The sequence below is a fragment of the Nesoenas mayeri genome, assembly GCF_963082525.1.
Source record: "Nesoenas mayeri genome assembly, chromosome: 26".
NCBI lineage: Eukaryota > Metazoa > Chordata > Aves > Columbiformes > Columbidae > Nesoenas > Nesoenas mayeri.
In genome coordinates this window covers 1146483-1162333 of record NC_137552.1, presented here as the reverse complement: position 1 = coordinate 1162333, position 15851 = coordinate 1146483, and the positions used below count along the sequence as shown (strand labels likewise).

Below are 15851 nucleotides of genomic sequence, written 5' to 3'. Positions count from 1 at the left end.
TAGTGTACAACTAGGCCTCAGGTCTGCCAATGCAATGGAACAGATCTTCCCTCACTTGACGCTGGGAATCCCTTGGACGGGCACATGGCCATATGTTGGCCATAGGACGTGACTGCGAGCAGGAAGATCTAAGCCCCACCACTGCCAAGGGAGCTTGTTCTCTCTACAGAGAGGAAGTCCAGCATCATCTTGAACATTATGACCAGTTACCCATGGCCCAGAATCTCAGAATCTTTGAGGCTGAAAGGTGCCTCTGGAGATGGTCACTTCCAATCCTCCTGTTTAGTGTAGGGTCAACATCAGTAGGTTAATGAAAACACTGTCCTGTGGGGCCCAGATTAGTTCCAAGAACAGAGACCTCACAAGCTGTCTGGACAAGGTGTCCTGGGCTTGGCCACCACCACAGTAAGAGAGCTATTGCTCATCCTTTAGTGAAAATTCCGTGCACACTGCTCCAGTCCACACACAAGGGCACAAATGTCTACAAATGAGTACCTGTGAAATCACTCTGTAGCACCCTGTGGCGGGCCCAGGCCCCAGAAACACTGATAATGTTGACATTGGTAAGAGACTGCCAGAGAGAACACAGGAGACCTTGTCAGCACACAAATGCCTCCACAGAGAAGTAGGACAAGGAAGAGAATCAAAAGCAGTGGTGAGGACCACCTCCCTGCAGAAGCAATGTCCAGTGAGCACCAGGGAGACGTTGGAGGGTGGGAGAAAGGGGACAGGGCACATCGTCTCACTCGGGGGCCCTTTGGCATCCAGGCGAGGATGACAGGGTCTAGGAGCAGCAGGGCCCCTCCTGACATTGGGGCTGCAAACAAGACTACATGAGTGCCCAGGCCCAATGTCCCCAGCCTGCACGTGAGCCTTCAGGCACTTGGAACTCATCTTCCACATGCAATGATGTGCTTATTTCCTAGGAATCCTTGGGTGGCCTGCTCCAGCTTTGAAAAAGAGCCCTCAAGGGGCAGAGAATATGGTCAAACAAGGAAATGAAAAGACAGCTGTTCAGGAAACCAAAACACAGCTCGTATCATTAGCTGAGATGATTTGCACTTGAGATGAGCTTCTCAGAAAATTATGAATTCCTCAAAGGCTTCTTCTGGGCCTGGGGCAATGCAGGACCAGTATAAAAACCATCGCAGCTCTTCACTCCCTCAACACCTTTCATCTCCTTCTTCTCCTTTGGAAGCAAGTGAGTTGGAAGCTCTGTCTTGTACTGGGGCTTGGGGCTGCCACTCCTGGGATGGGAGGAGGGAGAAGGCCTGGTGTGGAGAGGGGTGAGCATGGGCTGTGTGGATTTGTGAGCTATGGGTTAGGTAGGAGCTGTTCTTTGCCTGGTTCTCCCTTTGCACAGTGCTCGGGGAAACAGGAAAGGAGGTATATGGATCTTCCTGCTTCTATAACCTGCACACCTGACAGGTACCTAGGGCTGCTTATGGTGGGCAGGCAGGCTGCTCCTCACACACCCCAATGCTTGCCTCTCCCAGGTGCAGCTCCAGCCACAAGACATGTCCTGCTGCAACCCGTGCGTGCCCTGCCAGCCCTGCGGCCCAACCTCGCTGGCCAACAGCTGCAATGAGCCCTGTTGCAGGCAGTGCCCAAGCTCCACCACCGTCATTGAGCCCTCCCCCGTGGTGGTGACCCTGCCTGGTCCCATCCTCAGCTCCTTCTCACAGAACACCATTGTGGGCTCCTCCATCTCTGTTGCTGCTGGCAGAATCCTCAGCTGTAATGGAGTGCCCATCAACTCGGGATGCTGTGACCTCTCCTGCTTCAGCAACCGCTACTGTGGCACGAGGTGCCTGCCTTGCTAAAACTGCCACAGGTGTCCACCCTGAATGATTCCCAGGAACCCAGAAGATGGTAACGGACTGAACATGGAGATCCTGGCCGTTGCATTCAGAGGGACTCAGCATTCTCAGCTTTACCTGCAAAGGCAGGCATGAAGGGATGTGCTTGAACTCTCTGAAAACATAGCCCTTGCCTTACTTGCTTTTTTCTCACTCTCTTGTCTTTCTCTCTTCTCTGTCACTTGTTCTTCTCCCCTGGGTGGTGAGTACCTGTTAAACGTCATCTGTGGAAGAACCTGCGGCCCCATTCCATCCTGGGGGCAGTCAGGCAGTGCTCTCCAGCACTGACAGTCAACTGAACCAGTGTCCTACTCCACCTCATCAGACACCCGTGTGTCACCAGCCTCTTCTAATCCCACTATGACTGCTGGGAAACCCTGTCACAGTCTTTGCTCAACAAGCTGTCCAGGGAGTTCCCAGGAAGAGGGAGTTGAAGCTTGTCACTGTCTGTGCGATTCTCTTCTGCCAGCTCTAAGCCACCTCCAAACCTCAGCCCAAGGTGCAGAGCAAAACACTCTGAGGGCTGCCTGGGACCCCACACCTCTGCCCCAGGGAGCCTTTCTACTCTCATGGCCTAGTTATTAGAGCACTTGCTCAGCCAGACTTCCTTCTTCCCTTCCCTTCCCTTCCCTTCCCTTCCCTTCCCTTCCCTTCCCTTCCCTTCCCTTCCCTTCCCTTCCCTTCCCTTCCCTTCCCTTCCCTTCCCTTCCCTTCCCTTCCCTTCCCTTCCCTTCCCTTCCCTTCCCTTCCCTTCCCTTCCCTTCCCTTCCCTTCCCTTCCCTTCCCTTCCCTCCCCTCCCCTCCCCTCCCCTCCCCTCCCCTCCCCTCCCCTCCCCTCCCCTCCCCTCCCCTCCCCTCCCCTCCCCTCCCCTCCCCTCCCCTCCCCTCCCCTCCCCTCCCCTCCCCTCCCCTCCCCTCCCCTCCCCTCCCCTTCCCTTCCCTTCCCTTCCCTTCCCTTCCCTTCCCTTCCCTTCCCTTCCCTTCCCTTCCCTTCCCTTCCCTTCCCTTCCCTTCCCTTCCCTTCCCTTCCCTTCCCTTCCCTTCCCTTCCCTTCCCTTCCCTTCCCTTTTTTTTCCCTTTTTTTTCCCTTTTCCCTTTTTCTTCACTTCTTCTTTCCCACCCAGTGTGTAGAACCTTCTCCATAGCCATTGCAACCTCTCCTCCCCAAGCCCAGCTCCAGAAAGAAGGTTGCACAAGTTTGGTGATCTCCGTCCTTACAACATCCTTGCTCATCCTGGTGAAGCCCACTCTTTCCCACTTTCTTACCACTTCCCTCACCTTCTGTATCTTTGTACTCTAAATCAATGCTTTGAGGAGAGGCAACACCAGCACTGTTGAATACAACAGTCCTATTTCCTCAACAGTGGTGGTAGGAAGGTGGGTGAAGATCATGGACCATGCATGGTCTTAATAAAAGCACTGCCATAGTTAAGAGGCATGTCACTTGTGTCTGTATTATCATATCCACTGCCCTGGTGGAGAGCTGAATGACCCCACAGGAGCCCAGCAAGGCCTGGAAGAACACCAGGCAATTGGTGCTTCCGTTAGAGACAAGGAGCACACCAGTCCAGCAGCCCTCAGCACAGGCCAGCAAGGGACATACCCCACAGATCAAGCAGCCAATGGTATTGGTGCTGTAGTTGGGCAAAGAGAGGGCGAGTCCCACTGGTGCCAACAAGGGGAGAGTAGCCCCAGCCCTCAGACCTGCCAGTGCAATGACGCAGACCTTCCCTTGCATGACACTGGGGACCCTTAGGACTGGCACATGGCCCTAGATTGGCCGTAAGACATGACTGTGAGCAGGAAGAGTTGGGACACACTACTGCCAAAGAAGTCTGTCCTCTCCACAGATTAGGAAATCCAACAGAATCTAAAACTTAGTGATCAATGAGTAGCCAATCACCCAGGACCAGAATCCCAGAATTGATTAGGTTGGAAGGCGCGTCCGGAGTCGGACAGTTCTAATCATCTTGCTCGGATTAGGGTCAACAACAACAGGTTAATCAGGACACAGCCCTGAAAATGTCCTAGAACAGAGACTCCACAAGCTACCTGGACAAGGTGTCTTGGGCTTGGTAACCCTAACACTGAAGGAATTTTTGCTCATGCCTAGATGAAATTTCCCTGCACACTACTCCAATATGCACTCAAGGGCAAGTAAGCAAGCGCAAATGCCCACACATGAGCAACTGTGAACTCACCTGACAGCTAGGGTGATTGGAAGCACCCAGTGGCAGGACAAGGCTCCAGATACACTGATGGTGTTGACATTGGTAGGGAACTGCCAGAGAGAGCCCGGAGAGAGGAGGAGACCCATCAGGGGAACAAGAGAGCCTCCCCAGAGCTGTATGAGGAATAAGAGAATCAAAAGTGGCTCCGCTGACCATCCACCTTGCAGAGAGAAGGGCCAGTGAGCAGCAGAGACACCTTGGATGGTGAGAAAAAGGGGACAGAGTACATCGTCTCACTCAGGGCCCTTTTGGTATCCAGGTAAGGATGACAGGTCTGGGAGCAGCAGGGCCCTTCCTGCCAAAGGGGCTGCAAACAAGACTACATGAGTGCCCAGGCCCAATGTCCCCAGCCTGCACGTGAGCCTTCAGGCACTTGAACTCATCTTCCGTATGCATTGATGTGCTTATTTCCTAGGAATCCTCGGGTCTCCCACTCTAGCTCTGAAAAAGAGCCCTCAAGGGGCAGAGGGTATGGCCAAACAAGGAAATGAAAAGACAGCTGTTCAGGAAACCGAAACACAGCTCATATCATTAGCTGAGATGTTTTGCATTTGAGATAAGCTTCTTGGAAAATTATGAGTTCCACAGGAGTCTCCTCTGGGCCTGGGGCAATGCAGGACTAGTATAAAAGCCATCGCAGATCTTCACTCCCTCATCCACTTCTTTCTCCTTTTTCTCCATCGGAAACAAGTGAGTTGGAAGCTCTGTCCTGTACTGGGGCTTGGGGCTCCCACTCCTGGGAGGGGAGCCAGAAGAAGGAGTGGTGTGGAGAGTGGCTGAGTGTGGGCTGTGTAGATGTGTGAGCTGTGGGTTAGGGAAGAGCTTTTCTGGGCCTGATACTCTTCACACAATGCTTGGGGAGACAGGCAAGAAGGTACATGGGTCTTCCCACACTGCTCTAACCTCTCCATCTGGCAGGTACCTAGGGCCACTTGTGGTGGGCAGACAGGCTGCTCCTCACACACTCCAATGCTTCTTTTCTTTCCTTCCCTCCTTTACAGGTGCACCTCCAGCCACAAGACATGTCCTGCTGCAACCCATGCGTGCCCTGCCAGCCCTGTGGCCCAACCCCACTGGCCAACAGCTGCAATGAGCCCTGTTGCAGGCAGTGCTTGAGCTCCAACGTTGTCATTGAGCCCTCCCCCGTGGTGATGACCCTGCCTGGCCCCATCCTCAGCTCCTTCCCACAGAACACGGTTGTGGGCTCCTCCACCTCCGCTGCTGTTGGTGACATCCTCAGCTGTAATGGAGTGCCCATCAACTCTGGGTGTTGTGACTTCTGCTTCAGCAACCGCTACTGCGACACAAGATGCCTGCCTTCCTAAGCTGTGTCATGCAGTTCTGGTGAAGAAAACCCAGGAATCTAGAAGATGGTAACTGAGCATGGAGGTCCTCACTATTGTTTCCAGAGGGACTGAGCGTTCTTGACTCCACCTGCAAAGAAATGCAGGAAGCAGCGTGCCTGGGCTCTCTGAAAACATGACCCTTGTCTAACTTGCCATGTTCTCACTCTCTTTTCTCTGTCTCTTCTCTCTCTTGTCTTCTGTTTCCCTGGGCTGTGAGCACCTGCTAAGCCTCATCCAAGGACGGACCTCCTGCCACTCTGCTTCTCAGGGGCAGGCGGGCAGATACCCAGTGCGTAGTCCACTGTGGGAAAGGGGCAAAGACCCCCAGGTACACCTGGTGCTCCCTGCACCATGGCCCCCACTCAGGGGACCTCCTTTCCTTTTTCAGTTCATTAAAGTTCTGCTGCATCCCAGCCTTGGCTTCTGTGTTGTCCTTCTCTCTCCAGACAATCTCTGCATTTACCAGATTTAAAGGTGTCACTCTGGGGAGATCTTGTAGGTACAAGAGGAACTGTCAGCATTCCAGGAGTAAGGGGAGGGTGAGACACCATCAGTGGGCTCCCTTTAAGACACTGTCCCTTGCAGCTGAGGAACATGTTCCTGGCTCCTACAGAGCCAGCAGTGCTCAGGGCCTGGTTCTCTGCAAGCCTGAACACATATGGCCTCCTCAGTCTTCGAGCACAACCTGCAGATCATGGGAAGCCCCACCACTGTCTGAGTGAGAATTCCATCTTTGTGGCCGCACTGGTGGGCAGTGATGGCACTGGGAGCTGGTTCTGCATCCAGCAGCCCCTGGGAGCACATCCTGACTGGTGGTTCTTGCTTCAGGTGGATCCTGTGGCAGGTGTGGTGGTGGTGGTTGCTTGACAGGTTGCTGCTCTCATGTTCCTGTGCTCCTCCCTGCCATCTCCCCTCAGTGTGCCTCTGCCCACAAGATGTCTCCTGCTACCCCTGCTCCACCCTATTGGACACCCATGTGTCACCAGCCTCTGCCAGTCCACCAAGGCTGTGGGCAAAGCTGGACCATGTCACACTCCTCACTCAACAAGGTGTCCAGGAAGTTCCTAGGAAGTTGGGGCTGAAGCTTGTCAGCTGCTGTGCTCTCCTCCCTCTCCCAGCTCTAAGCCACCTCCAAACCTCAGCCCAAGGGGTGCAGAGCAAAACACTCTGAGGACTACCTGGGATTCCACACCTCTGCCCCAGGGAGCTTTTCTTCTCACATGGCCTAGTTGATAGAATATTTGCTCTGCCAAACTAAGGGAATCAAGCTGCCATGTCTGCTGGGCTCCAGGCTCCCCAGAAGTATCAAAGGTTTTCCAGTGCTGGCAGCCACCAACTGGAGCAGCCAGACTATGGCCCAATGTTTCAAATATCTTCTTGGTCACAAGGGCCCTGGAAATCCTTGCAGGCACACATACCCTTTTGTAAAACTGCTGCCTGTTGTAGAACTCCAGGCTGGGCTGCTCAGGGGAAGTGCATGCCTACCACAGGCAGTTAGGAACCTGCTGACAGTTCCCAGAACTGGAACTGCAGTGCTTGGGCAGAATGAGACAAAGGAGGTGACCAGGGAAACAACACTCATAGCCATGTCCAGCATGGCAAAATTTTCCCTGTTCAACTCCTCTCACCACCCAGTGCACTGCCAGAGTCAGAGCAGCGTCTGTGTCAGATCATCATGCCAAACAGTGCTGCTTTTCTCCTGTGTGATGACATACTGGGCTCTTATACATGAGCCTTGCCTTGTGTTATATCTTCTTCCTCTCCTCTCCTCTCCTCTCCTCTCCTCTCCTCTCCTCTCCTCTCCTCTCCTCTCCTCTCCTCTCCTCTCCTCTCCTCTCCTCTCCTCTCCTCTCCTCTCTTTTTTCTGTTCCCCCTCTCCTTTCTTTCACAGTCATCCATTTTTCCCAGGATAGGGCCCTCACACTTAATCTTCCATGGAATGAGCTGTTTAAATATTTTTCAAATGGCAGCGGAGATGTTGGAGCCCACAATTGTGTTCTGCCAGAAAGAACTGAGGATGGGACTGGGTAGGGTCACCACCATGATGGTGTATGACAATGGCAGAGACCATTCACCACTGGATATAGGGCTCATTGTGGCTGTTGGCCACTTTGGTCGGATTGTTGGACTAGCAGGGCAGGCACTGATTGTAGCCCGGTGGTTGCTGCTGGCTGGTGGTGAACCTGAGAGTGAGGACGGGGAAAGCAGAGCATAGGCTTGGGTGAGGAGCAGCCTGTCACCCCATAATGAGAGATCCAAGGTACCTGATGTATGAGGAGGTCAAAGTTACGCGAGGAGGCACAATTTATTGCATTTAGGTCCCAAGGAGTCTGCAAAGAGCAGCCAGGCCCAAGAAGGCTTTTATCTGTCCCAGATCTCAGAATCCACCTAATCAAATCCTCCACCCTCCTTCATACTGGACCTTTTACTCACTTCCCACTTCCATTACAGATAACCCCAAGCCTCATCATAAGACAGAGCTAAGATATCTATTCAGGCAGTAGCACAGCCTGGAGGAAGAGGATGGACCTTCCAACTCACCTGGTTTGTAAGAATAAAAAGGGGACCAAAGTAGATGAAAGAGTGAGACATTGGCCTGATCCTGAACTGCTCCATGCCTAGAGAAGTCCTTTGTGGAAGTAATATTTTTCTTAGAAGGTCAGTTGCAAAACATCCCAGTTAATGATAGGGCATGTGTTTCAGATCCTTCCTTGTTATCTTTTAATTCCTGTGTTTATGCCATGTTAATTCCCCAATGGATATTTATTTTGATGGCTGGAATGAGAATTCCAAGAATTTCCATGGCAGGGACATGTCATAAAGTTCATCCAAAGTGCTGGAGGGTTCCCTTGCAGGTCTAGGACACTGTCCTGGGGCACTCCTGTGGGATTATTTTTAGGTCAAGTGGCAGAGAAGGCCAAACTCCTCCCATCCTTAACCAGACATCCAGGGATTCTCATGTGGAAGGACAGCTGCTGCTTTACCTGCAGGACTGCTCCTTCAGAAGGGGTGCCCTGAACACTGGTGAGGACAAAAAGACACATTTAAGGTAACTGATCAGAAACTGGCCCTGAGTCTTGAGGAATTCAGGGCTTCTCTACTGGAACATGAAGCTGCCAGTTCCTCAGAGGTCCCCACCTGCTCCCATTACTCTGTTGCAGAGGACTGGCACCCTCGTTCCTGTCAATGCCCCTGTGCTCTGACTCAGCATAGCTGTATCTGGGTGTTTCTGACAGACCCGTAAGGTGAGCAGCAAGCACTGCTTGGGACATGGCCATGGGGCCCAGACCATGGCAGACTAACTCCTGCTTTTCTTTCCCCATCTATCACTTCCTTGCTCCTTCTCTCTTCTGATCCACTTGGTGCAAGTTTCACAGCTATGTCCCTGGAGGAGTTCTCTCCTCTACTGCTGTCAAAGTTTCTGCCCTGGCAACACAAATTCAGTGAATATTTCAAAGGTGCAGCCACTCTCATTTATTAACAAGGACCATCCCAATCTCTCTTCTTGCTGGCACATATAGTGAAGCATGGTGTGGCCACTGATTTCTTCTTGTATGTCAAAACTGACAAAGACTCCTTTTTCCTCTATTCTGGCTTTGATTTGTAGATACTGGGACACAGGAAATCAGAAACAGAATGCAACTTTCTCAGCTGTTCCATGGGTCCCATATTGAGGGGGATTACTCCTTAGCAATATGGAACACATTAGAGGATGAGGGCTAAAAACATGATGAGATTGCCCAAGACTTAGTATGGGATGTTTATGGGAGGAACCAAAGGTGGGTTCCCTTTCCACCTTCCCTCCCGTGGAGAATTTGTGGAGGAACAAGTGTGGCAAAACTGAGGAATAAAGGGATAAAAAGGACTGATCACGTGTAAAGAGGTAGATGGTTAGTAAACTTGTCTGATCGTGCCCTAAGCCTAATAAGCTCTGTGTTTCCTATTTTCTCATTAAATTCAATTTCTATTTATTTCCCAGCATGATAAACTCTGTTCTGAGCAAATCAGTATGCATGGAGGTCTTGGTGCCAGCAACTGGAGTGTGACCTTGGATAAGAGGACCAGTATGTCTGTGGTGTTCATGTCTGTTGGTGGATTCAAAGGACAGCTTCTAAGTGTCTAAGCCAAGCTACTCCAGAGATTGACACTGTATATATTTATGCATGTACTTTCCACTAAATGACCTTCTAATCAACCAGAGTGAGGAACAGGAGGATGGCCTTAGTACTCTTTTTTTTTGCATTTGAGTGCTGACTGTGCCTGCCTGTGTTGAGCTGTGTGGTTTGCGTGTGTGTGTGCTCACTTGGAATACATTCTGAGCCTTCCTGCTGGTTCGCTTTGGGCATATGGAACTATGGAAGCATTTCTACTGGGCTACAAGATTTGGTACCCCTCAAGAGGAAGTGCTGCAGCTCTTCAAGGAATCTTAGCTATGTAGGTCATATTCAGCCTGGCCTTCAAGCTTAGCCAGAGGAGAACTTGGTCACAGGGATAAGTTCTCTACACGGCACTTCTGGTCTTCATGTCCCTATCCTCATTTTTGTGGCCACTGGGGTCATTTGATCTTACAAGGACAACAGTGACCTGGGACCTTCTTTTACCTCACCATTTGGGAGATCCTGTCCAATAAGTGATCTCAAGAATTCCACATTTTTCATTAGCTGGGATCTTTTCTAGTAGCAGCCATTCCAAGTTGGACATGATGACTAAGGCACTGCGTCTAAGTTGTGGGCAGAAGGAGAACATTTTCCTTCTAGGAACCACCCTTTCCAGAACCCAACCCCCAGAAATGACTTATTAGTGTGTAGAGAATACCCTCCAGAGGCTGTAGCATGAGGCATGGAGCTCCCTTTGGTCATGTGCAAGGCCTATCAGAGAGGTTTCTGTAGCTTGGTGCTTAGAGTGTATTTCCACGTGCTGGGTGATGAACAAAGGGGTGGAGGCATGTGCACTCAGTCTTCTGGGATAGCAGTGGAGGAATGGTCAAGGGGGAGCAAGGCAGACATCCTGAAAGTCCACACCTGGTTTTGTTTTCTGAAGTTAAATGGGAATAGAACTGAATGAAAATTGTAGAAGCAATTGCAGTGGGACCCTGAAGGAGGACTAAGCCCTTGGAAACCTTGAAAAATGAAAGGATATGTGAGAGGCCCCATCAGAGGACCTGTTCCATTTCATCTGAGTCCAAGTTGTAGAATGCTACGTAATTACAGCCTGAACTGGGTCACGTCATTTAAGTGCATCTTCTCAGTTTGGACAAAGCCAGATCTCGTCTAAAAAGAGCATGAGCTGAAGCCCATCTTTACAGCTCTTAAGAAATCAAATCTCAGACAAGCCAAATCCTGTTACCCATCTGTTTATTCATGCTTCTCTTGGGTCTAATATTAGTGTTGAATCTGTGTGGTTCACTGCAGTATTGAAGAAGCGTTAGACAGAAGCGGATCCTCTTAGCACACACTGGTCCACCTAGAGTTCCTAGAACAGCTTTTCCGCAGTAGCATGAGAAGACTCAAGGCTCCTGCTGACTAGGTTGCATGCAAAGACTTAAAGACATGCAATGCCCCCAAGGTGACCTAAAGGCTAACACCACCCAGCCCTGCCCCTACAGGTGTGGAATGTTTTTTACCACTCGTTAGGACTTGGAAGATAGGTCATTCTCATGTGGCTAATTAGGGAGCTTTTCCAGTTTTGTTCATTTGTTTGTTTTTATTAGCAAGCGAGATGGTAAACAGGAGGATTTTAATAAGGTCTCAAGACAATGGTATTTCTTTCTGCCTTTTGTCTGAGCTTTTGCCTTTTGTTTCTAGTAAAGACTAAGCATTCTGATGTGGCAATTTCAGTGAAGCAAGGTGCCCTCATGGGAGATGGAGTGTTTACCTCTGGTGAGAATCTTCTGAGCTCAGAAATCTAGTGAATTTTTCACTCACCTCACATTCCACTTCTCCAGCTTGTGTCTCCACAGTTTGGCTATAATCTGTAATAGAGGCCAGAAAGTGTTGGTGAAGCCAATGTGAACAAAATGTCCACTGATCTAGTTGTAAAATATAAAACAATTGCATGACCAATATGCATTGCCATGTGTGCATAGCTTGCTTCATCAAATTATCAGAAGTGAACTCATTACCTGCCATACCGCTGTACAAGCATCTCTATCCGACTGCTGAACATCTCTGCCATGTCGAAAGTACTCTAGGAAGAGAGAGAGCTGGCAGGGACAGGGCTTTTTTGTGTGGAGAAGTTGGGCAGGTTGCTCTAATCAGCTGCATCTGTCACACAAAGCACAAGCAAATTGCCTTCCTTTAACTACATTGAGACCTTCAACTTGACACAGGAGTTGCAGAGAGTGATTTTGTCATGTCCAACATCTCTCCGTTTTGGCTCTATAGAGTGTAGACAGCATTTTTGGATGGAAGTCTTCTCAGGAAGACATGGGTATATACTATGAATTTTCTTGTGCCTAGGCCAGCTTTAGTTTTTAGACTCTCTTGAGCACCACTGGGAAAAAACTGATCCTTCTAAAACACGGTTTGCCTAACTTGTACAGTAATATTTGTAGGAGGTGAACTAAGGCCTGAGGTTGCCCATTTCTCTCCACTGACGATCAGTTGAACAAAGATGAATAGCTCACGTGAAGAAATTGATCTCCCTGCTCTGGAGGTCAGGGAGATCAATTCCCTTCTGATTATAATTATATCTGAAATAGTCTCAATTATCTCAGACAAGCCAAATCCTGGAAAACTGTTTTTGCTGATTTATAACATGAAAGGATGAAAGGGAGGTTTACGAGGCTGATTCCTTGCCAATGTCTTCACTGAGATGGTAAGGCTACATGTGGCCTATCAAGGGCATTAATCTGAGCTCTTTCCTTCACCCACGCAAAAAGAGTAGAACTTTCCATGGTTGATCCATCATCTCCTAGAACAAATCACTACTGCATCACCAATAATATCTCTCCCTACTGCTCTGAGTAAGGGCACCAGATTAATTGTCTGATGCACAGCTCAAATCTTTATTTAGATTGCTATGACTCAGACCATAACTGTGATAGATGGTCTGACATCTAAAATGAGGTTGAATGAACTAAACCTTAATATTTCTGTATTTAGACATCCATATTTTCCACCTACTTATTTGCAGCTCTGGAGATAAAACAATCTTCATGCCACATGTTTGACACTTCAAGTCCTTTGAAATGTTTCCGGAATGTTGGGAACCTTGGCAGTGGCTCAAGTGTGAGAGTTTTTTCCTTCGTAGAACTGGGGAGAGAGTAAAGAGTTTCTGGAAAAGTCTTGGAGGACAGACCAACATAGTGATGTTGTGGTTGACACTTGCTACAAACCACCTGATCAAGGAGAGGAAGGAGACAAAGGCTTCTTCAGGCTGACAGAGGAAGCCTCTCAAACACAGGTCCTCACTTTCCTGGGGGACTCTCCTCACCCCCCCTGATATCTGCTGAAAGGGGAACACAGTGGATCACAAGAAACCCAGGCGATATCTACATTGTATTCTAAACATTTTCTTTAAAATGGTCGCTGACTGGGGTGAATTATCTGTTCAGCCAGTTGCTCACCTAAAAGGAAGAACTGGGTATGACATTTGAAAGCACCTTTGGCTGCAGTGAATATGAGATGGCAGAATTTAAGATCCTGAGAGTAGTTAAGTATGACAAATAGTATCATCAGAACCATCACAGCAGCCTTCAACTCGTCCAGGGGTCAGCAGATGGGCTACCCAGAGGAATATAGATACATTGTTTTTACCATATCCCTGAGCCCAAGGCAGAATCTATATCAGGGAATTATTGTCCACAGAGAAGAAAGATTAAGATAGGGAGCACAAAACCAAATTGGTCCTATGCAAGTCCAGGGAAGCAGATGAAATGTAAGGTCAATTTTCTACCTTATTTAAAAACTAGTCATATATTTGGATAGGTCTAAAGCACCTTAAATACTTCTCAAATGCTACCTATGAAAGCTAAACCTCTCACCATCCAACACCAACTCCATTTACAGTCTGGATTCCCTGTAAATAAGTAAATGATGAAACAGAGATGAGTGTCACAACAGTGAAAGGACATTCACCACTCCACCTGATTCTGCCAAACTCGTAGGACGCACTGCAAAAAAGAATTAGGTGCTCCGACGGCATACTGTGTGTGGCCTGTGTTTAGCACTGATCTCAAGGTGAGTTTATGACAAACCTTTTTCCACTGGATTCTCTGATATATGAAGTGTGACTGCTGCTGGCCACAGTAAGAGCTAGGGCCCTCTCAGATACCTTCATCTTCCTTCCTGCATCCATGTTCTCCTCATATCCTTACAGGTCACTGCATCATGACCCTGAATCTTCCTGGCAGGAACACCTGGATGTGTGGGGTACTCAGTGACATCTCAAACCAAAGCAGGAATCAGCAGGTGTGTGAGCAGCTGTGTTGAGCCAATGATTTCCATTAAATAAAAGTGACATCAGGGTCAAGGTCTGAATGATTTTCTCACTGGAAATGTACATGACTAAAGGAAGAAAGTTCCCACCCCAGGATCTCACAGTCAGAAAAAATGGTACCACACTTGTCTCAAGACCAAGGTCACATTTCAATCCAGATTTTTTTATTCACTTCCTTGACAAAGAGAAGTTCAGTATTTGGTTTCAGTTCCCACATACAGTAGCCCAACCATTCCATTGCCTCTAAGGAAAAAGCAAGTCAGAGGAAGATATTACCTTCTCTTCTCAATTGAGCATGTATTTCACTAAAGACCTCTTTTATCTCTGCCTCTTACCATTGCACATCGTAGGTGAAAGCCAAACACTTGCAAAAGTACTCCTGGGATAAAGCACATACCTTCCTTCATTCTCTTCACCCGTTTGCAGGAGAACCAGATCTGACCTCTGAAATACACATCTAGTTGGAGATGTCAGTGCAAGTAGCAACTCTCCTGAGCACCCTCCCCAGTGCCCCCTTGACCTCTCTGTTCCTCAGACTGTAGATGAGTGGATTGATGAGAGGTGTAAGGACCATGTAAAAAATGGAGAACATTTTGTTGAGCTGTCTCAGTGGCACTGTTCTGGGCAGGGTGTAGACAATGATGAGGGTCCCATAGAAAACAATGATCACAGTGGGGTGAGAGAAGCAGGTAGAAAAGGCCTTGTTCCTCCCCATGCTGGATGGGATCCTCAGGATGGCAGCTGTGATGTAGACAGAGGATGCCAGAGTGAACATAAATGGGAAAACTACATCAGGGAAAGGTAATATGATGCTAAGACTTCTGATCATCCCAGTGTCACTGCAGGAGAGTTCTAGCAATGGAGCTTCTTCACAGAAGAAATGCTCAGTTGCACCGGAGTCACAGAACCTCTGGCGAGATATGACAGATGTGATTCCTGTAGAAATTAGCAGTCCTGCAACCCACGATCCAGCCACTAGTTGGAGACATATCTTCCAGTTAATGAGGCTTGCATAAAGCAGGTGTTGACATATGGCCAGATAACGATCATAGGACATGGCAGCAAGCAGGTAACACTCAGAAGTTGCAAAAGTGCTGAAGAAGAAAAACTGTGCCATACATCCCGGCACAGAGATGGTCTTGTCTCCAGTCAGGAAGCTGACTAGCAGCCTGGGCAGGATGGTGGAGCTGTAGCAGGTCTCTAGGCCAGACATATTTGCCAGGAAGAAGTACATGGGTGTGTGCATATGTGGGTCTGTGACCACCAGTGCAATGATGAGGATGTTCCCTACTATGGTCACTGTATATATGGTCAGACAAAGAAGAAAGAGAGGTGTCTGGAGCTCACAGACATCCCCCAGTCCCAGGAAGAGGAACTCCATCAACAATGTCTGGTTGTCCCATTCGCCTCTCTCCATGCTGTGCTGTAGATCTGTCTTTTTCCAACTTGCCAGGCAGAAGAGCAGCAATATAAAGCTCTTGTTGATGTGTTGTTTCACAAAGAATAGTGGAGGCAGTTTCTTCTAGAGAAAACATGGATATTCACACACAGCTGAGAATCTCTGTATTCTCAAAAAAAAAGGAAAAATGAGAGGAGAGGAGAGGAGAGGAGAGGAGAGGAGAGGAGAGGAGAGGAGAGGAGAGGAGAGGAGAGGAGAGGAGAGGAGAGGAGAGGAGAGGAGAGGAGAGGAGGAAAAGGAAAATGTGTCAGAGAAGATTATGCAGATCATATGCTTCATATCTTTTCCCCTTCATCTGTGTTTGGGCTGTCCCCCTGCAGCAGTACAGCACCTACACCTCCATATTCAGTTCCAGAAGGACAGGGAACTGCTGGAGAGAGTCCAGCGCAGGGCAACAAAGATGATTAAGGGAGTGGAGCATCTCCCTTATGAGGAAAGGCTGAGGGAGCTTGGTCTCTTTAGCTTGGAGGAAACTGAGGGGTGACCTTATTAATGTTTACAAGTAGATAAAGGGTGA

General features: G+C 49.0%; 3 protein-coding genes across 3 annotated transcripts; 2 read left to right on the top strand and 1 right to left on the bottom strand.

The window, feature by feature from the left end:
* Positions 1-1517: 1517 nt before the first annotated feature.
* LOC308049834 (feather keratin Cos1-1/Cos1-3/Cos2-1-like) lies at positions 1518-1955 on the top strand (the record flags this gene model as incomplete). The annotated part of the gene is made up of 2 exons (XM_080359704.1): positions 1518-1807; positions 1859-1955. The coding sequence occupies 2 exons, from the start codon at positions 1518-1520 to the stop codon at positions 1953-1955; spliced, it is 387 nt and encodes a 128-aa protein (XP_080215830.1).
* A 3157-nt stretch (positions 1956-5112) lies between these two features.
* LOC308049833 (feather keratin Cos1-1/Cos1-3/Cos2-1-like) lies at positions 5113-5415 on the top strand (the record flags this gene model as incomplete). The annotated part of the gene is made up of 1 exon (XM_080359703.1): positions 5113-5415. The coding sequence occupies one exon, from the start codon at positions 5113-5115 to the stop codon at positions 5413-5415; it is 303 nt and encodes a 100-aa protein (XP_080215829.1).
* Positions 5416-14332: 8917 nt separating this feature from the next.
* LOC308049832 (olfactory receptor 5F1-like) lies at positions 14333-15292 on the bottom strand (the record flags this gene model as incomplete). Its single annotated transcript, XM_080359702.1, has 1 exon — positions 14333-15292. The coding sequence occupies one exon, from the start codon at positions 15290-15292 to the stop codon at positions 14333-14335; it is 960 nt and encodes a 319-aa protein (XP_080215828.1).
* Positions 15293-15851: the final 559 nt, after the last annotated feature.